The 22,081-nt window shown below is 42.3% G+C and overlaps 2 protein-coding genes across 2 annotated transcripts; one reads left to right on the top strand and one right to left on the bottom strand.

Moving 5' to 3' along the window:
* Positions 1 to 918: 918 nt before the first annotated feature.
* Positions 919 to 9,261, bottom strand: melk (maternal embryonic leucine zipper kinase). The gene is made up of 17 exons (XM_069697139.1): positions 9,186 to 9,261; positions 9,007 to 9,092; positions 8,349 to 8,465; positions 8,119 to 8,262; positions 7,924 to 7,992; positions 7,586 to 7,678; positions 7,236 to 7,334; positions 6,998 to 7,066; positions 6,543 to 6,641; positions 6,103 to 6,189; positions 5,786 to 5,917; positions 5,435 to 5,596; positions 4,684 to 4,963; positions 3,158 to 3,254; positions 2,574 to 2,730; positions 2,071 to 2,174; positions 919 to 1,992 (listed from the first exon to the last, which is right to left on the bottom strand). The coding sequence occupies exons 1-17, from the start codon at positions 9,259 to 9,261 to the stop codon at positions 1,815 to 1,817; spliced, it is 2,049 nt and encodes a 682-aa protein (XP_069553240.1). The 3' UTR covers positions 919 to 1,814.
* Positions 9,262 to 14,549: 5,288 nt separating this feature from the next.
* On the top strand, positions 14,550 to 21,995 carry adamtsl7 (ADAMTS-like 7). Its single transcript, XM_069697151.1, has 12 exons — positions 14,550 to 14,684; positions 15,315 to 15,444; positions 15,593 to 15,768; positions 15,932 to 16,037; positions 17,088 to 17,276; positions 17,614 to 17,743; positions 18,464 to 18,686; positions 19,155 to 19,328; positions 19,558 to 19,731; positions 19,820 to 19,999; positions 20,776 to 20,920; positions 21,622 to 21,995. Exons 1-12 carry the CDS (start codon positions 14,550 to 14,552, stop codon positions 21,774 to 21,776), a joined length of 1,917 nt encoding a protein of 638 aa, XP_069553252.1. The 3' UTR covers positions 21,777 to 21,995.
* Positions 21,996 to 22,081: the final 86 nt, after the last annotated feature.

The following is a 22,081-nucleotide window of genomic DNA, read 5'->3' as shown; positions in this document are numbered from 1 at the left end:
CAAATTTGGCTTACATAGCTTCTATTGATTATTATCCTGAGAGTAACGGAAGTGAAGACAAGATGAGAGAGTGGAAGAAAGTACTAAAAAGAAGAGAGCAGAAAAAAAGAGTGATAAATGTGAAAAAGATGACAGCAGCTTCAGTCCAGCTGTTGTCCACACTTCTCACACACACACACACACACACACACACACACACACACACACTCAAACCTGCAGCTCTGATCCTCCAACCTCAACCCAGCAGGAGGCCTTACCACCACTGGAATATGATGCTTCCCCAACTCCAACCTTCACCCCTGTCTTAAATGAGCATACCACCCACCACCCTCTCTCAGACTTCATTAAGGTTAAACCCCCCTTATCATCCACCATTACCCTTCTCCTCCCCGCTGAGACACCAAGGAGAACCTGTCACAAATAAATGCTGATCAGCTGCAGCACTGTCATGACTAAGTGGCATTTTGTCTTGGGAGAGCAGAATGTATGTCTAAGGGACCTTGTGAAATATTAATGTTCTTTTAATACATGAATTAGTTTAAAGCTACCTCTACCCTGTTCACATTTTGAAGGTAATGATCATTATTATTCAGTCATTCAGTCATAACAATCATACTCTTGCAGACATTTTTTTGCCATAACAATGATTGCGAACCATTTTTTAGCATCTAAGCTAATTCATTATCCTTCACTGGAATTATAATTCAACTTGAGAACACGAACATTTAAAAGTCCTGTAGTTATTTTACATGTATGACCGTTACTGTTGGTTAAAAATGTAAAAACAACTGCCATTGTTTCAGTTTGTTGATTTCATGATCAAAACCTTCAGCATGTTCAGCAGACGAGTGCAGGATATGAGTCTGGAGTCTTGAACTCAAAACTATCCGAGGTAAGAAACATCATGAAACCTTTCACTGCTCATTTTATTGGCGGTAAATGCTCAGAAACACCGTCACCAAGCTAAACTATCACCATCAATCTCTCCACCAAGTGAAGCCGGGAAGATGGACAAAAGGATGTTGACAGGGTGGAAACACACCAACGCTCCATCAACTGCTGAATGAATTGTAAAAAAAAAACAACCAAAAAAACCATTTGATGTAGCTAAATTCATCTTGATGATCTGTCCCCATAAACGCATAAATCATTTATTTTTATTTGACACTGTCAAGGAAAAAAATCTTAGACACAATGTGACAATGAAAACCAGGAAAACACCAATAAGATATAAAAACATGAAACACACTTCCATGGAAATGATGGAAGAACTGTAAACACGTACATTAAAAAAACAATGACAGTAAATTAGTAATGCTCTGCTTCTTTATGGTGTTCAATCACGTTTCGCACCTACAGGGGAGAATAACAACATGAAGACATAAATATGGTAATAAGCAGCTGGAAGGTATGGAGTAAATAGTCCTGTTACATTTCATGCACGCACACATTCATCTCAAGAGGACTTGCAGCGATTATATTTAGCTTAATAATTGTGAAAAAAAAGGGAAGTAAAAAAATTATTCTAAATAAAACAAAATAGGCTGTACAGGATCCTTAAACGTGTTGCTTGTAAATTGAATGCGACATTTGAGGTGGTGTTCGCTGGCCTGAGGACAATTTGAAATATTTCAAGAATGAAGGTCTGATCATTAATGTGCAAAGACACCTTCTCCCGTCTGAATTTCTGAAAGAATCACTGATCAGTCATTTGTAATACTTGGACACAGAGAGGGACGTCTTGTTGATGACGCAAAAATGCCAGCGTCCACCGACTCGGACGGAATATTGATATTGTCAGGAAAGTGCATTATTTAGATCCTGGATGTGGAGAGGATGTCCTCCACCAGATGTTTGTAGACCCAGGCGTCTCCCTTCAGCCTCTGGCGGCGCACCCCGACGACCTCCGGCCTCTGCAGCAGGCACACCTCCAGCTCAAACGCCATGTTCACCTTCCCAAAGTCTCCCTGGGTCCGACACTTCAGCGTATACCTGAATTAAAGGCAGGGAGCAGAAACGTTAGATGAGCGGCCTGGTCAGCAGGTTGGGTGATAGCATGCGTCTTCTTACCCTTTCTGTATGAAGTCCACGTTTTTCTCCGGCAGGATGGAGAGAATCTGGTTCAGGACCTGCTCTGGATTGGTCTGACTGGTCAGAGTCACGTTATACTGGGCCTGGAGGAAGATACGGGAGATGAGAAATTCTGTGACTTTACTTTAATTAATAACTTGAGTTTTGGACCAATGGCTGGAAACAAACCAGCTATTTGCTTTTTAACAAAAAAAAAAAAAAAAATGAATAGAACAAATCAAAAAAACAACTTAAAAGACTAATGATGAAAATACATGTATTATTTTTTATATTGCTTTCAACATGCAGAGTCAGCAAATGACAAACTGGATTGTGTTGTTTGTATTTTTCTGTCTGTTGTTGCTGTTGGTAGTGTAAACACTGTTTTGTTGAATTGAGGAATAAATAATCAAAACCTTGCTAGTAATAATAATGATTATTTGCAGCCCTTTGTTGGCATGTGACACAGAACTGGTGACGAGGTCTGTTATTTTCTGTTATACCTTAATCTTACGTGGGCCGTCACGCAGGGCTCGTCTCTTACTCGGGGTGAGCATGGTGATCACCTTATCCAGGCCTTTCTCCAGGGAACCAAACATCTTCCCTGCTCGCCTCTTCTTCTCGCTGTCTCCTGTGACAGCCAAGTCCAGAGACCTCGACCTGGAGAGCAAACACAGACCGGTCTCACTTGTGCTCAAGTACTCTCACCTGCCCCTCTCAGTAGCTCACGTGCTCTCGGTTTTAAGATCTTTGGAAATGAAACATTATACTCCCCATTCTTGTGACCAGTAGCATTTCTTCACTTCACACAGACTTCATTCGCTTCTTTGGATAATTTTGGTTATTGTGTGATTCGAATGGATTTATAAGGAGGATTTTATGCCGTTATACCAGCTTTGATATACGGACTCCATCAAACCACCTTTTAATCCTGCTTCGGTCTATAGAGCCAATAGGCCAGTCTAGCTTCTCCAGTAACTGTACATATACACTACACTCCGCCCTGTGTTAATATTGACCTTTTTCAGCTGCTCACAAAGTCTTTTCCCTCCCCTCTGAACCTTTGTCCACCCTGCAGGCCACTCACCTTCGCTCTGGACTGAAGGCCAGCAACTCAATGTTTGCAGAATCCTTGTTCGCCGCCGCCCTCTTCTTACTGGGCTCTTTGGAAGCACTGCCGCCACCTAACACACATACGCACACGCACACACACACACACACACACACACAATAAAGTGAATTAAGATAGCTGAGAAGATTCCATCTTTCGTCACAATAAACCACACTGACAATCAGCCAAATTGTTCAAACCAGCAGAACTTTATATCAATTTCTACTTGATCTCAACACATTGGACACAAAACGTGAAGAGCTCTAACGGTTATTGGAATAAACGCAACGCTTCATTTAAAAGAAGATTTGGACAAAGGTGATAAGTGTTCGGATAATATAGGGTAGGGTGTTGTTTCGAACCTCAAAGCCACTCAAAGGGGGAAAACTGCATTGGTCTGGATTACAAGTGAAACCGTTCAGGTAACAGCCCTTTGCTCTTATGCATAGGACTGGCGGGCTTTGACATTGGAGTTGTGAACACAAAGGCAAAATGAGCCTGACACACACACACACACACACACACACACACACACACACACACACACACACACACACACACACACACACACACACACACACCCACACACACACACACACACACACACAAAAGAGAGCTAAGCTTTAGTGGCAAGAGAACACATGTCACTACAGCCCACGTGGGACAGTGAGCAAAGGAAAGAGACAGCTACACCTGTCACAGCACATGCCTAGGGACGCGCACACACACACACGCACACACGCGCACACACACACATACACACAGTGATCAGTGTGGGTGTGTGTGTGTGGACAAGTATGTAACAGGTAACATGTCTGCACTGCACTGTAGCCTAGAGAACAGGAGGCAGTAAGGAGAGCAGGGCTGAGCCAGATTCCAAGGATTTAACATGAACTAGGTCGGCTGCAGCCGTCTGGTGACCAATTTTATAAAAGGAAACTAATGAGACTGGACATGTGAGCAGAGAAGTCACCATGACAAATAATTAAAACTTTAATGATTCTCCATTCATATTAGTGCACTCTATTTATAGATAAGTGAATAGAATTAGCTTCCTGATAATAACCTCACCTTTGAGTTGACAGCGATAAGTGTGTGTGAGTGAATCCAAGTGAGTGTCCGTTTTCTGGTGTAATGACAGTTAAATCATAGAAAAATGAGTGGCTTTGGGATAAAAAAAACAAAAAAAACAGGCCCAATAAATGAGTTTATTACCAGAAGACAATTTACTTGCAAATGTGTGGCATGTGGATGTGGCACTTATGATTATGAAGGCCCGAATGAGACAGAGAGAGGGGGACAGATAAATGAAAGGGGGGGGGGATGTGGAGAGGGGCAGCTGGTTAATGCAAATCAAATCTAATACGGATTGCACTTCAAGCCCTTGTTTGAAACAATAAACAATTACAGTAAACAAATAAACTGTATGATGCCTTGAGGCTCTGTATTGTCTGTACTCCATTACTGCCACACTGGTTGAGTAACCATGAAGCTCTTCTTACCTTTGGGAGTGACCACGGTGGGTTTGGTGCCGTTCTGATTGGGCGTGGTCAACACGGTCTTGTTGGGAGGTGCGTTCTTCCTAGTGGATACAGGGGTTCGAGGAGGAGGCAACGCAAAAATCTCACTGCTTTTCTCCCGGACCGCAATATTCTCCTTGTTCTCATTGGTTCGTTCTTGATCTCTCTCCCTCCTCTCTGGGCGGTGTGGCGTCGTTGTTCGCCCCCTTTCTGTGCTCGGGCTGTAAGCACACCGTCTTTCCACCGATGGAGATGCCAACCTCTGGAGGAATGTGAAGAAACAAATGTGGTATGAGCACATTTCTGTGAGAAAATCCAGCTGGATTGGTCGGATTACAAACCAAAACTCTCTCCCTTCACGCCTTACAGAAAACCCGTAGGGGTCTTCCCGAAACCTTCCTGAACTTCCCAAAACCTAAGATCTGAGATTCACAAGCACTTTGCACTGTGTCTCTCTTTTTTCATTTGTTACTCAACTATTTGTACTTTTTATGTGAACAAACCAAAGAAATACTGTAAGTGTCACCGTGGGGAGACTAAATATATACATGTTTTTCAACAATAAACCATCTCCAAGCCTCCATCCCTCTTTATGACGGCTGGTTTGTCACTCCACCAACTAGTGTGGTCATTCACAATGACTAAACGAGTTTGATTTCCTCACCGTTTCTGAATCTTCTCCTTCACATCAACAAAAACTGAAAAAGTTACATTCATACCAACTTCCACATACCGTGTCTTTGTTTGAGGTTCCGTCTGGCCGACCTTTGACCCCCCGGGGTGTGCACTGCGGGGCAGAGACCCACGGGCAATCGTCAAAGTACTCTGAGCAAAACTCCAAAGAACCCACAATCACGGCGTCTTCGTCCTCACTGAAGTGAAGGGCTTCCCTTCTCTAAAACCAACAGAGTAAAAAAAAAAAAAAAACTAATGGAAAAAAACCAAACAAACCAAGACAAATAGATCCACAACTACACTTGACACTGGGAAACAGTATGCATGTAAGGTACGGAGCATCGGCGCCAGAACATCCAGCTGTCCGAAGCCCCAAAGCATAAAGGGGAGTGGTGGTCGTGAGTGTGACCTGTGGTCCGTGGTGCGGAGGAGAGCAGGAGTCCTCGCAGGCAGCAGGCTCAGGACGCAGGCGGACAGGCTTTCCCTTCTGCTTCTTTGACAGCAGCAGCAGGTAGGTGGCTGTGGTGTGGTCGTACTGCCACTGTAAGAGTTAAGCTCTATTACGGTGCACATCTAGCACACGCTATATGCAATATAATATTTACAAACAACGGAGTGCAGAATTTATGTACAGACCAACAAAACACAAAACTGATGGACAGCAACGTGATAAATTGGAGATACAACAATGCTGACGCTAAAATATGTGGCTTGACAGATACACACCTTCTTCACCAGCGCTGTGGTGCTCCCTCTTGATCGCTTCATGTTGACTGCCATCTCAGTGATACAGTCTTCGTCTATGTGGCCAAGCTAAAAAAAAAAGGAAAAGAAAAAAAAAGAGCCGGACTGTTCACAAAAACCCCAAAACAGACGCTTTGGATTTTGTATGTGAGCACTAAAATGACAATCCCCCCACAAATTCTGTTGATATTATGGATTACGATGCCGTTTCTTGGAAACTTCTGGTATGGTGACTGGAGAAAAAAGGAAAAACCTCACATAACTTAGGAATTTTCCAGTTCGAAACTAAGAGAAACATGCTAAATCGGATAAGGCTGATTACTGCAGTCTACAACACGGAAATTGTGTGGTTCTGTTTATATGGTTGCTGATGTTTGCATTTGTAACACAGCTTCTTTTTTTTTTTTGGAGGGTGTCTGTACCGGCTGCCTGCTGTACCACTCCACAGGGCTGTTGTAGTCTGTCATCACCCAGGGATGGTCCAGCAGCTGTCTGACAGTCACACGCCGCTTGGGGTCCACCTACAGGACACACACAGAAACTACAAGTCAATATGCGAGAGCCTGCACACTCCAGTCTACTGTATGTCTAAAAATATGCTGTACAGTCAGAAATCAATTATATTCCAATTATGTAAAATGTTTTTAGCTTTATTGTCCGCCTTATCAGTCAGCAATAAATAAAACCTTTTTTGTTATGGTAAATTCACACAACAGATGCACAGCTGAGTTCTACTGCGGTTTAAACGGAAGAGGAGTGTAATTACAAATTTTCTGATTACTCTAGAAAAAAAGAAAAAAACTGTGGAGAGAAAGGGGCGGAGTGGACAACTGATAAACACAAAACAAAAGAGCAAACAAAATGACTGAACATGTACCTGCATCATCTGGTTGAGAAGAAGGATACTACAAGGAGAGAGCCACTGTGGGTTGTCATATTTACCTCTCTGAAAATGTAGAAAATACATTATAAAACAGACATAAACATTGGTCCTTCTTCTTGCGTTTGCTTAGGTTGTAATATTCCAGCAGAGAATGCAACTGTGAGTGCTCAAAACATTTAGTAGCAGCACTTTAAATCGAAGGGAAATGTTGTGAACACAACAGTGAGCTTACTGTAATCTTCCTGTAGAGGACCATGCAGTTGTCATCATCAAAGGGCAGGTATCCGCAGAGCAGAGCGAACAGCAGCACTCCCATACTCCACACATCAGCCTGCAGGTTACACATCGCACAGCAGTATTTCAGCCTCAAGTGTTACAGATAGGATTTCACAGCTCAGTTGCACCGAGTCATGCACCAGCGAAGACGATCAGGACACCGTGAAAAAGCAGAATTGTGGAACAGGCAGGTAATAATTAATCTCGGTGAAAAACAAATGCAAATTTTGTGGGTTGAAAATCATCTTGTATTCAAACCCCAACACTTCTAAAAGTTGTAAATAGTAAACAGCATACATGACTTACCTCTGAACCAATATAAGTTTTACCCTGGATGAGTTCAGGAGCAGCATATGCCGGGCTCCCGCAACACGTCATCAGCTCGTAACCCAAACCTCCCTGAGAGAGACAACCACACGTAATTCACACCATCGTTTAGTGGTCTATATTCAGCTTCTATCTGCTACATCCCAATAATCAGACTTAGGGTTGTTTTAAAGGAAACTGAATGGCCAAATACAGTGCTTTGCATCTTACATACCTTAATCTATATTTTCTTGCCTATTACTTGATCAAATATCTTTCAGGCTGAATATGTTTGATACCCAAACACACACAGTGGGATAGAGAATGTGTTGCCTTACCTTGGGTTTGGCACACAAGCCAAAGTCTATAAGCTTCAAGTTATGGTCTTCGTCAATCAACAAGTTTTCCTAAAGTTAAGCGAGACAAACATCGCAACAGACGTTAGATTTACATGTAGTCACAGTCAAGCAGATACCTTCTCTCAAGTGTCACTTCTTGTTCCTCCTATACATTCAAACAGCAGCTCTTCGTACCGGTTTTAGGTCCCGGTGTGCATATCCTTGACTGTGGACGTAAGCCAACGCAGACACAATCTGCCTGAAAAACACCCTGGTCTCCTCTTCTGACAGACGGTCCTTCGCTATGATGTAGTCAAACAACTCCCCGCCTGGACAGTACTGACAGAGAGACGCAAAATGAATTAAAAACAAAATAACAAGGTAATAGTCACTCTCACACACTCGGTGTTTGTGTGTGCTCTTACCTCTAACACCATGAATATCTGGGTGGAGGTTTCTATGACCTGGTACAGTCGACAGACATGTTGATGACTCAGGTTCTTCATGGCCTCGATTTCCAACTTCACACGGGGCAAGTCATCCTGGGGCGAGAGATGTTCACGCTTCATTTTACCGTCTCCATGTTTTGCTCGTGCTGTCGTTTTCTACTGTGATTTTGACACTGCCCTTTATTTTTGTAATATTATTTTATGCAGACATTAGGAAGCCAAGCAAGCGGCCAGACGGTGCCAAAGATTACACATGCCAAAGACAATATTGCAGCAAACTGATGTATTGTATGAGCTGAGCAGACTGTTGTAGCAGTGTATAAAGTGCATGTTCAATTGCAGTTATGAAATGGGATTTTTATGAGCTGTTTTGAGGGGGCGTAGGAGCAGAGTGTCTGGTAAACTCTGTTTGAGGTAAGAAGTGTTGCACTGACTCCCTATAAAAACAATAGCCAGTGTTTATAATTGTTCCACTGATTATTCAATATGTGTGCAAAAAGATTAGTAAGGAGTCACTTTGGGTTAAATTTATAAAGTTTTTCCATCATCTGAGAATTGTATTATGGTTTTGTTTTTTTGGGGCGTTGTATTCTAAAGACTGTATTACATTATAGCCTGCCTCTTCCTGACTCACCCCAAGATCTTTCTTATTCATGATCTTGATGGCCACCTTCTCTCCTGACAGGATGTGCCGACCCAGTTTGACTTTAGCGAAGCCTCCTGCAAAACCAACACACAAGGGTTCATAACACAGTGCAGAGAAGACATGACACAGATGAAGCTTATTTGACTTATAACAGACGCTGACATTACCTGAGCCGATGGTCTCATAAATCTCATATTTGTTGAGCTCGTCGGCTCCGCGGTGCTCCGTCCTTTCCACAGGCATCCTCCGATCCAGCAGCACGATGCTAAACCTTGACTGCCGTGAGATTAAACCATCAAATCGCAAACACGCTCAATTAGACTATAAAACTGTCTTTGCGTTGACTATTATCTTAATTATTCAGGCGCTAATATTTCTGGCTAGCTATTTTAACGGGAAAACAAATAGATAGCTGTAGTGAACAAAATCGTTAATACCACCACATGTAATTAAAGGAAGTTTAGTAAAAGCTACGTTAAGCTATATTAGTAACGCTACTCGACATTACGAGTTTACCTGAATTTCTATGAAAACAGAAGCGGACGTCTAAGTCAGTTAACAAACATATGCCGGATGGAAAAAGCCCTCGAGCACAGATGTTTTGTTACAGAAGTTTGAATTTCGCACGTCGACGTTAGCTGCACTTCCTGTTTCCGGTTTGTGATTCGTGCTCCCTCCTGTGGTGAATAGCAGTACTGCAGTGACAAAAAAAAAATAAATAAATAAATAAATAAAATAAAATAAAAAAAATAAAAATAAAAATAAAATAAAAAATGAAAGGCACTACTGGTAGGAATTTTAGGTCGTGCTGAAGCATACTGAAGAGTGTGAAATATTTTGATTCATAAGTTTATGTTCCCATCGCTTCAAGAGCAACAAACAATTGTCAAATGTGGTTAATGATTGAAGCACATAGGCATTGTAAGACACCAGTGACACTGAGACATGGTCTAATGCGTTATCCTTACCATACATGGCCTACACCAAGAATCCAGCAAACATATTAATGTTTGGCCCCTAAAGGGAGGAGGTTGAGTGGTTCTGTTATGTTGCCAGGGATTTTTCTTGGTAGTGAAGGGTCACTAACAGATCTCAGCCCAGTTGAACACCAATGACAGATTTTTGGGCATGCAAAAAAAAACACATCAACCAAAATCATGAAAATCTCTTGGAAAGCTCATCCCTCCTGTAGAGTCCTCAGACTTGTATTGGAAATGTTTTTGATTTCCCCTTTCTCTTCTTTTCATTATTATTTTTTATTTCCACATTCAGTCAAATACGATTTCTTCATGTCACAAAGCTGTTTATGATATTTTTTTTGGTTGTTGTTGGCAGTTATACAAAAATCTCAAGCTCCAAGCTCTTGAGATGAGGCTCAGTTGTTGCACTTAGCCTACAGTTCAATAGGTTACTGCCCATTGAAGAACAGCAAATAAACATATAATTTAGTGTTTACAGTGTTCTGTATAACTATGACTAAAAGTTCATTCACACCTCCTGACCAATCAGAATCCAAAATCTTCAGTTGCTATTTTCAGTTTACATACTTTAAACATTGATCCATCTGTTATCTATAACCATGTATCCTCACAGAGGAGGCCAGAGTCCATCTCATATTCTGTGCAAAATGCAGGGTGGGCCAAGGACAGGTCACTGGTCTGCCACAGAAAGGACAACAACAGCAGCAACAAAAATTGTCCACAGACTATGGCTGATGGATGGCGACACCTTTCTGACTGGTGGTGGCTAGCTGAAAGTTTTACCTGTAAACATACTTTGATGTGCACGCAGCCTGTAGGATGGAGGGCACCCTGTGTGTTTCAATGTGTAAACTCTTCTGCTTTTGACCTGGTAGGTATGCGGTTGCAGTAACTGACCAGAGAGGTGTATTTATGGTGTCAAAAGGTGTGTGTGTGTGTGTGTGTGTGTGTGTGTGTGTGTGTGTGTGTGTGTGTGTGTGTGTGTGTGTGTGTGTGTGTGTGTGTGTGTGTGTGTGTGCGTGCGTGTGTGTGCAGCTGCACTATTGTTAAGCCTGTAATTAGAAAGAGTGAGAGGTGAGAGACCAGTGAATGCCTTTTAACAGACCCCTGCCTTCCATCTGCCATCTGTAATACAACCACTCTCACTGTTATAGTTCTTCTTGTTTTGCTATAAATGCCACAACACAATTTTGTATTATTACTATTTTTTCCATTCTGATGGGCAAGGACAACCATACCTTGTCCTTGCCCATCAGAGACGGACCAGCTCCAAAATGAAGAACATCATATTAGTGGCCAGAAATCATGCTTTTAAAGTCGTGCAACAGGCCGTCCCCTGTAATATGCAAATAAGTCTCATTTACCAGGTGTAAATATAACATCTTGACACATGGCCAACACGGACAGACAGCTGCAAAGGAATTCCTGTGATTGATCGATGGTCGCCGTGAGTTTCTCATGGTTGTTAGGGAAGGAGTCGGTCGTTGGGGAAGTAATCGGTGGTTAGGGGACGTCCAGGTGTCGGCAGGATGACAGAACCCCTCATTTGGTTCCTGAGGCATCTGGCTGGGACGGGACAGAAGGACATCAAACGACCCACAGCTGGAAGAAAAGAAAGGGGAAAGCGAGTGTGAGCATAGGAGAATGGAGAGGAAGAGGAGAAAGGGAGGGAATTGGAGAGGAGAAAGAAATGGAGGCGAGTGAGGGGTTGTAAGGAAGAGAAATCTTTCATTTGGAGTTGATCTTAATTTCTATTGACTGTATTGTTTATTCTCACTGTCTTTTACCATTTAGTCTGTGTGTTGCTGTGTTTTTTTAGGTCAGTGTAGCTAGCAAGGACACACTCTGAATTACTGACACTACAAAGAAACACTGACTAAAACATATTTTAAATAGTTACATATGGTTGATTCTCGGGAAAGCAACAGAAAAATCAGAACATGCCTTTACTTTTCACAAATCTATTGGTAAGGGTTCCTTCATTCCCATATCTGCATGAGCTCACACTTTTACGGCACATTAAAACATATTTTGAATGCACTGTAACATACTGTAAGGCGGTGGGTGTTCCCCGCCCACAGTCATTTTATAAGATACAACTCCAGAGTAAGGTTTTTTTCTGTTATGAATAAAAAGTATAAAGTGTTGTAATGCTTTTGCGAACAAATCCTGCTACAGCAAATGGTTTTAACAGACAACTCAAGCCTTCCATGGCCATGGCCAGCCTGCCTTTGCGTAACAGTTTACCAGTTTAGTATCACATATAGAATACAAGCGTCTGCACTGGATCATAGCAGTCAATCATACTAAATGTCATAAAGTAGAGTAATCCTACCACATCGTCTTTAACGAACATGTTAGTAACATTCATGTTCGCAGTTGGATGAAGCGTCATTTTCCCTGTGTCCTGGCTGTGTTCATGGCTATATCGTATGCTTGTGTGTGTCATTGTTTGACCAGATCTGTGTGTTAAGGAGTTGGTGTATCACTTCCAGTCAGTGTGTGTGTGTGTGTGTGTGTGTGTGTGTGTGTGTGTGTGTGTGTGTGTGTGTGTGTGTGTGTGTGTGTGTGTGTGTGTGTGTGTGTGTGTGTGTGTGTTTGTAATCAGACATGGCAGCTATTGACCTGTCAAAGTGGAAAACAGACGTTGTCGCCTCTAAGAGCGCCCGTCTTGGACAGAATTCCCACTATTCCCTGACAGACTTTTGGAGGCTCCCAGAGTGCCATAACTCCGTGGATACTGGGTATTCACTGCAGGGGACTGGCGTCTTAGATCTGGCTCTGCGCCAGAGAGGGGGAGAGATTCAGAAAAGCAGTGGCATGTATGTATCGTATATTTAATTTACAGCATGTGTATGTATAGGTTTGTGCTATTATAATGGTTTGTGTTGCAAAGCATCAGTGCCTTTCTGTGTTCTCAGGTCAACGGTCATATGTTAAAGATGAAACAATGCAGTCATGACGTTTCACAAAGCTTTGCAACGTCACAGTCGCCTTGTCTCTCCCACTAATGCTCTTTTCATGCTGACCCAATTGATTCACCTTACAGACATTGCATCACAGCACTTTATCCACACATATGTCCCTCGTCCAAAAAACTAACATTTCCACCAACACGATCACACTCATACAATCACAAAGAAACTGACGCTCTTAGAGAAGTTGTGAAATTCTCAGTCGTGGCAATTTCACACCCATGTTGAGAACAGCTGCGGTCGGATCAGCTGGCAGTCTGAGGGATAAATACCCGATATGAAATGTTGTGTACTGCCACTCCGCACGAACACAAAACAGGCAGGAAAACCACATTATAACTGCTCCATCTTCAAGTCTTTTCACAACTCTTATCCCTCCTCACTACCGAACATTAAACAGTGACACGTTAAAGAGAGAGAACTATGCCTCATTGTGTGTTTACAGGGCTGAAACAGTCCTCTTCCCAGAACTGAAACATTCAGCCAAGGTAATATATTGCACCCATATGTTTGAACTCCTCCAAATCTTTCATGTCTATGCAAAATACTACCTTAAATTCTTTAAATGAAGACTTTAGGAGTGTGTCACCGCAGGGTTTTGATTTCTGGCCAGTGAATATATTTCTGAAGTGATGAGATTGTTTTCTGACTTGGTATGATGGTGTACTGACTCACTGTAAATTGGCTGTCTTTGGAGTGTGAATCACTGATGAAGGGAATCTGAATCACCATTGAGAACAACGGTACTTTGCATTCTTTGTGTTAATTACAGTGATAAACTGTTAACATATTTTTTCTATTATCCTTAATCCAGCCCACACTCCTGTTGTAGTACTTTTCTTTACTTTGATTTTTTTTATTTTTTTTATTTTTCATTTTTTTCAATACTTTTTTTAAATGGAAAAAGGAATAACTCAGATCCAGACAAGCTTTATAAAGTGAAAAACAAAAAGTGGGTGGAGAAGCAAAATGAAGAGGGACGCGTGTCCAAAGCCTCACAATCCTGCATGACGATTCACAGGGAGAGATATTGGTTTTGGACAAGGTTTAGGATACACTACAGGAGCCTACACACACACACACACACACACACACACACACACACACACACACACACACACACACACACACACACACACACACACACACACACACACACACACACACACACACACACACACACACACACATACGCACGCACACACACACATGGATGCACGCACACACATACACACACACACACACACACACACACGCACGCACGCACGCACACACACACACACACACACACACACACACACACGCACACACACACACACACACACACACACACACAGATCATGAGCTGTCACAACATTCATACTGAGGTGTAAAATAGGTGTGACCTCAACTTTTTTTTTAAATATAAATGCTCCTAAAATATTCACTTTCACTCAACATTTCTCCTTTCATCTCTCCCAAAATCTTGCCCTTTCTCCCTCCCACCCCTCGAGCCAACCCCACCTCACAAACACACACTCCTCCATGAAACGTGTGTGTATGTGTGTGTGATTTGTCTTCCTCCCTCAGTCTCTCCATGGCTGGTTTGTGGCAGCAGCTCTGCTCCCTGTGGCAGGGTCGAGCTCTGGTTCTCCTCCACCTCATCTGTCTTCTCTCCCCAGCCTCAAGTGCTCTTCCCTGGGATACCAAAGCTCGCTCATCCCCTCTGGAGGTAAGTCATCTACATTGTCATGGGATAAAAGGTAAAAATGTAATTTATATGCAGCAAAAGAAATACTTGGCTGAGTTATATCCTTATTTTGAAATGTGGAAAGAGTGAGTCGCTCTTATGCCCACTACAGCTATAATTCTTTAAAATTGGGGAGGGGGGTTTAGACTGCTAGTTTGTTTTAGAGAATCTCGTCTTTGTCACTCAGGTTAACTAAACACTGACAGATCAAGCTATATCAGATCGTAGATAAAGAACCAAAGAGAATAACCCATTAAGAGAGACATAACATGAACATAAAAGAAGAGTTAAACTGGAAAATGGATATTCATGTAGAGGAGGAATGAAGAGGAAGATTAGAAAGGTTCCCCAACTCAAACCAACTGTTGGACTGGGTGTGCTACGGGAATTCCAGTGAATTGGAGAAGAGGGTGGGTGAGTTAAGATGAGAGAAAAAGAGCAGCAATGTCATTCAGTGGAATCTATGATTATTGTAATGCTGAAACATGGTCGTGATGCTGAAACCCTGGAAAAGAGAGAAAACAGCGGGTGTCTGTATACATATGAACAATTGGACGCATACAGTGTTTGTAGTTTGTGCGCATAGAAGTGTGTGAATGTGTGTGTTGGCAGGAGTTCGAGGTGGTGAAGGGGAATTTCTCTAGGACTTTCCTCCGCGTTGGCTACCATAAGATTGTGGAGATTCCTGCCGGAGCATGCAACATCAGCATTATGGAGACAATAAAGAGCCGGAATTATCTGGGTACACACACACACACACACACACACACACGCACACGCACACACGCGCAAACACACGCATGTACACGCACACAACACCGTATCTAATGACAGAAATATTTCCAGAATGACAAACTCTGGAGTGATTGATGAACATGGGGATTTTCCAGCTCTACAGGCCCAAAGTGGCATCTCCATCATCAATGGAAACTGGGTGATTGACAGGCCTGGCATCTACACGGCTCTGGGAACACAGCTGACGTACCGACGACCCAATGAAATCCGCTCTCGCAATGGAGAGTCCATTACTGCACCAGGGCCACTGACTGAGGACCTGCATGTTTATGTGAGATGCACAATGACACACACACACACACACACACACACACACACACACTGGCAATAGTTGCATTAACATCACATTCTTCCATGTGTCCTGTCTTTAGATACACATATACAAACACTACTTGGCAGGATGCCATTCATCTCTCTTTCTGTTTCTTTCACAGCTGATCTACCAGCAACCAGGTCCTAGTTTATATTATGAGTACAGTATGCCTTTAAATACACACTCCACTCCTGAGCCTGATACACCGTCTGATATCCTGCCTCTAGGTGAGAGCACTCACCAACATATATACACATAAACTGCATTTGAGTGACACAAAATACTCAAAATATCATTGTCTCATACTCAAGATTTTGGTTTTCCTAAGGGATCATAACACATAACAGATGCCCCTGTTTGTGTCTACATGCACAGAACAATGCTTGTGTGTGTGTTTGGTTCAGATCTCTGCAGGCTATCAGTAACGCCAATATGTATCATTTTCAGCTAAACTGTCCTTTTGAAAATTTGATTAGGATTTCAATAAAATATTTGATACCGGCAGGCCGCCAAACTTTGTTCTGGCAAAGAGCATTGCCAGACAGACATTGAGTCAATAATCAGTCACTTGGGTCAGATTATATTTCATTACCTAATATCTAACCTTTATTAAAGAAATAGCTTCATTTTGAGGGATCTCTTAAATTATATCCCACCCAAAGTAATGATAATCTAAATAAGTCACTAATTTCCTGGTTAAATCTACATCCTTAACCATTTTTTACAAACAGGCCATGGAGCAAAACATGCACCTGTGGGTAATGTCAAACTCCAGCATTTAAAGGCCACCATCAATTAAACTTAACAAATACATGGTAAAAATGTAACAGTTGTTTTTTTGTTCCATGAGGTGTAACCAGAGCTAGTTCACCACCAACCAGAATTAATTTTGATTTCTTTCTGCTGTAAATAGCTCTTTAATTTACTTTTTTTTCCAGTGCAGTAACATAACATATCTAGAGCACAGCCAGGGTTCTTTTTGGTTTTAGTATGCAGGCCAACTGAATAACATTTTCGGTGTTTTTCCAGCGTGATTACACTCAAAACCTGCTTAGAAAAACATCATGTACACCCACAAAGTGTGTGAAAACACATCTGATCACCTCTACTAAGTAAAACCAGCTGTGTGTGTGTGTGGGGGGGGGGGGGGGCATTGTGTGCAGGGCCTTTAACACTTTCAATACATTTTGAGTTATATTATATTCAAAGTTACCCCACTTCTTCCCTGGCACGTGTAACCATTTTCCTCCACCTCACAAACCTTCACTGTCCTGTAGCTGAGACAGTAGGTCCATCCCACCTAGATAAGAGGATGGACCAAGACGACATCAGCAACAACAACATCATCAAGGAGACTCCTCATCCCAACCAGGTTTCTTCTGACCCCAGCCTGAACTCTGAACCTCCTCCCACCTACACCTGGACGAGGACTGGGCACCAAGAGTGCAGCACGACCTGTGGCACTGGTGAGGAACATCATATCAGTCAGGATAGTCATGCAGTGAATTCACTAACAGTCTGTGGGCATTTATGGGTTCATTAAGAAAGAAAAAAAACACACAAATAATAATGAAATGACACAATATCAAAGATGGCACACACAACCGTATAGAAAGCTGTTACTATTAACAGTCACACCTCCAAGCAATCTCTCACATCGCTGTTAAAATACTTTACGTCATGAAAAATACTTTATTTTCTGTCAAAAATATTTTTGGTATACAGTTTTGCAGACAAACACACACTTACCTGCTTAGTCTTTCCGTTCTGTGTGAGTGTGTTTTTGTGATAACACTTTTCCAGGCAAGCGTCATGTGCTCTGGGAGTGTGTAGAGAGGGATTCCCACACAACTGTTCCTGCTGACCTCTGTGACCCTGCCACTGAACCAACAAACCGGGAAGAGGACTGCAACACCCAGGCTTGTCCTGCGTAGTGAGCAACACACACACACACACACACACACACACACACACACACACACACACACACACACACACACACACACACACACACACACACACACACACACACACACACACACACACACACACACACACACACACACACACGCACCTGGTCTCCCATACTATTAGCTGTAACACGTGCACAGAGTGAGACACACAGACCTATGATGTACACTGTATTAGTTCCACATGGTGCTGTGACTCTCAGGGTGATCTTTCACACATTCCAGCCATAAGTCAGTCGAAGTCAATCACCCTGACTCACTTTGGTGGGGCTTTGGTTTTCATGTCTTGTGGTAAATACCACCATCGCCAAGATGTAGCGGCATGTAAGTGCATTAACTGGTTTGGGTGGGAGTCTGTCAGATATTTTGCGCACAGTGTCAGTCTGAAATATATATATATAAATATGTTTCTTGTAGGGAATGCGTTTACAGCACTGCAGCTTAAGTAGAAATAGAAGAAAAGACATCTGAACTTGTGAAGCACAAATTGAACTAGATGCTCTGTGACTGACTACACACAATAGCTGTGGTCAAAATGAAGACAGACAGCTAGGACATACTGCGTGTGGAGAAGGTTGTTGTTAAACTTAAATATCACCATGAAACCACATTTGCTGAGATGTGCTGCAAACTGTACTTCATTTCCTCCAACCCTCTCTATGTCCTCTGTGATTGGCTGACAGCTGGGATGTGGGGGAGTGGTCGGAGTGCAGCAGGATGTGTGGGCCTGGCACTCAGCATCGCCAGGTCATCTGCAGCCAGGTCACCCACATTCAGGTCGAAGGCACAGAGACCTCGGTAACCTTGGCACTGGAGCAGTGTGGGTCGTTTGAAAAGCCAGTGACCAAGTCCGTATGCCAGCTGAAGATTTGCAGCCAGTGGGAGATACGATCTGAATGGAGCCCTGTGAGAAAAAAACACACACCTCATCAATACTACTCCACCTGTATTTTTCAGTTGAGGAGAAAGAGTCAAATGAGCAACAGGCCACAATAATGTGAAAGTCTTGTATTGTACAGATGCTTTAGCAGCAGATTGTAGGCTACTTCAAATCAAAATCAAAAGTACATTTGAGAAATTTAGGAATATTAAAGTTGAATGCAAATGTTAAGAAACCCAGGGCATTCGTCAAAATAACAGTGTATTAACATTCTTCGTCTTAAATTTCATTAACTTTCAATTCATTAACTTAAAAATTAAACAGTAAAATCACAGCTTGCTTTATGTAGCCAGGTAAAAAAAAAAAATCTCTTTTTTCTTGATTTAGGAATTTTACCCTACTCTTCCTTGCAGATCACTTGAAGTTCTGAGATATTTTTGGGTAGTCTTGCAGGAGGTTTAAGATATATGTCTGTCGTACCCGTTCTCCTCCAGTGTTCAGTGCCATGTGGAGTGGGCCAGCGCAGCAGGGAGGTGGTGTGTGTGAGCAACGCGGGTGATGTGGAGGACGATCAGGAGTGCAACATAAACCTGAGGCCAGACAATCTCGAAAACTGTGACATGGGAGTCTGTGCACGCAGCTGGTTCACCTCCCTCTGGAGCCAGCAGGTAACAATTGTTAAGAGTGTGTGTGTGTGTGTGTGTGTGTGTGTGTGTGTGTGTGTGTGTGTGTGTGTGTGTGTGTGTGTGTGTGTGTGTGTGTGTGTGTGTAGGATGAGTGTTAATGTAGTGTGGGGATAAACGTGAAATCATGTTAAATTCTTGAATTGGCGCCAATTCAAAGTATACATGGGTGTGTGTGATATTCCTCTGTGTGTGTGTGTGTGATATTGCTCAGTGCTCTGCAGAGTGTGGTATCGGTAATCGATCCAGGACAGTAGTGTGCCTGACGGACCACGTGACCGACCTCCCTCTAGACAGCTGTGAAGGGGAACGCCCACCAGAAGTGACATCATGTGACTATGGCCACTGCCAAAATCGTCTGGAGTGGTATGCAGGACCTTGGGGCCAGGTAATTCACATACACACATGTAGCACTCACTCACACTATTAAAACAATATCCATTTGAAGTCACACTTACGTGTTTGGGTAATTTAAGTGTTCTGCAGAGTGCGGTAACGGCGCACAGACCCGGAGCGTGGCTTGCATTTTCAACAACAATGGCCAAATGGAGGTTGCGGACGAGTTCAAATGTTCCAGTCTCTCTCAGCCAATCACAGCTCAGCGCTGCAGACTGAAGCCATGTGGCGTCCAGTGGTATGTCACAGACTGGAGTGCCGTAAGTGTCATAAAGTCTCGGGCAGTATGTTTCCAGGTTTTGTTTGTCTGTCCAATTCTCATGAAGGCAATATCTCTAAAAACATCTCAAGGGGATTTATTCAAACTTGGCACGAACATTCACTCGGACTCACTAGGAAAAAAATACAAATAATAAACTGATTCGATTTTGGGGGTCAAAAGTCACTGTGACTTTACAACTGCCCCATACATCTTAAAAACACCTTGAAGGAATTTCTTCAAATTTGGCACAAACGTTCACTTGGACTCAAAGATGAAAAATGTAGCATTTGGTAGCCGAAGGTCAAAGGTCACTGTAACTTCACAAAACACATAGTAGCCATTACTCAAGAATTTTTACAAAATTGAAAAAAATTCACGCAAATATCTGATAGGATGAAATGACAATGTGACGCTATTTAGCAGCCAGCAGTTTAAAGGTACACTTCACAGTAGCATCATAATGGGGAAGGGAAAACTGTGACCATATTTCACTTTTGGTCAGATACTGAATCGGTGACACTATTTTTGGGTGTCCTCTTTAAACTAACTATTGTGATCGTATACGTAGATTTTCTGTGCTCTCTGGTTTAAGATGTGTGTGAAGAATCCCACATTTTAAAATATGTATCATGCTGCAACATGGGATTGAAAATGTTCGGTAATGTTACATGATTTTCCATAAAATGGTGTCCACGTTTTTATATTCAGTCCTCAGATTAGTTTGTTTTTGTAATCTGTCACTTCTGCCTCTGCTCTCGCTTTCTATCACCTCAGTGTTCACGCTCGTGCAACGGGGGCTACCGTGTGCGTGAGGTGCGGTGTCTTACTGACAACATTGTCCCAAGCGACCATTGTGAACCCAGTTTGATGCCGGAGAGTCGAGAAGAATGCAACAAACAACCCTGTCTAGCTGAAATAAGTAAGTCTGCCAAGTAGTATTGTACCACAGCAGAAAGAATGCGCATGGTGTGATCAGAAAAGGATCAGTTGGGTCACAGCAAGGTCAGAAATAACCTGGTAGGACTTAGATTTGTCTGTGATGGTGTCAAAGTGGAGATAATGTTATCATCATTAAGATGGCTGTCTCAATCAGCAGGAATCAAAAGATAGGAAAGAAACGGGGAGTTTTTTGATGACTTATGACTGAAGGAAACACTCTACCAACAAGATTCTAACATGTATTTGCAATAAAACTAGTTTTAAGAGATTAGTACAAGAACATTTTTCTTCTTATGTTTTTCACAGATTTTAAAGAAACCGTTTTTCACGATAAAAACAGCTCAGTAGGGATCTCAAATTACTAACTTAATATGTAGCTTTCATTATGTCAGATGAACATGATGAAACTTTCAATCTAATTTCTACTAAACAGATTTAGGGATTGACTCATGGTTTGAGATTTGGATCATCAGATTGGATAATTTGGATTCTGTACTGAACGTGGAGGACAAAGGAATGGATTTGTAGAGTGTGTGAGATCACAGCATTATTTCCACCAAGACATGATGTGACCACCCTTCTGTCAGCTCCGAACAGGAGAGTCTAGTGAATAACAATGGATGAAAGCATTAAACTGTCTTTTTCTTAAGTTCTCTATGTTGTTCCTCTTTTCCTTCGCAGATCCTTTATGCAGCAATCAGTATCATAACTGTATGGTGGTGGTTCAAGCCCGACTCTGCGTTTACCCTTACTACAGAAGTGTCTGCTGCGCCTCCTGCTCTCATGCCCAGAAAACGTACCCCAACTCGTTTCAGAAGAACCACATCCGCAGGTGAGGCTGCTGCTTCGGGAACGTTAAATTCACTTCAGGTCATGTCTGAAAGAACAAGCATCGGCTGCTCCTTCTTTTTTACACTCACCACAGCTTGAATACTTCAGTTTAAGTAAGATCCTGTTACATATGACACCAAACTGGATGGAAATTGGCCGGAAACTATTAACTTCATATTTACATCTGTGTTTTTATTCTTAATGTAACTTCAAACTGGACTGGTCACATTTGATCATGTACTTGTATATTTATTCTTAATAAAGCGTGTATAACCTCTGGTTCTCAGCTGGGTTTTTTTGGTATTATTAC

The sequence above is a fragment of the Brachyistius frenatus genome, unplaced genomic scaffold (genome assembly GCF_029030835.1).
Source record: "Brachyistius frenatus isolate BFR_SWC_R1_liver_20210118 unplaced genomic scaffold, ASM2903083v1 Contig_23, whole genome shotgun sequence".
Taxonomy (NCBI): domain Eukaryota; kingdom Metazoa; phylum Chordata; class Actinopteri; family Embiotocidae; genus Brachyistius; species Brachyistius frenatus.
This window is presented reverse-complemented; position numbering and strand designations above follow the sequence as displayed.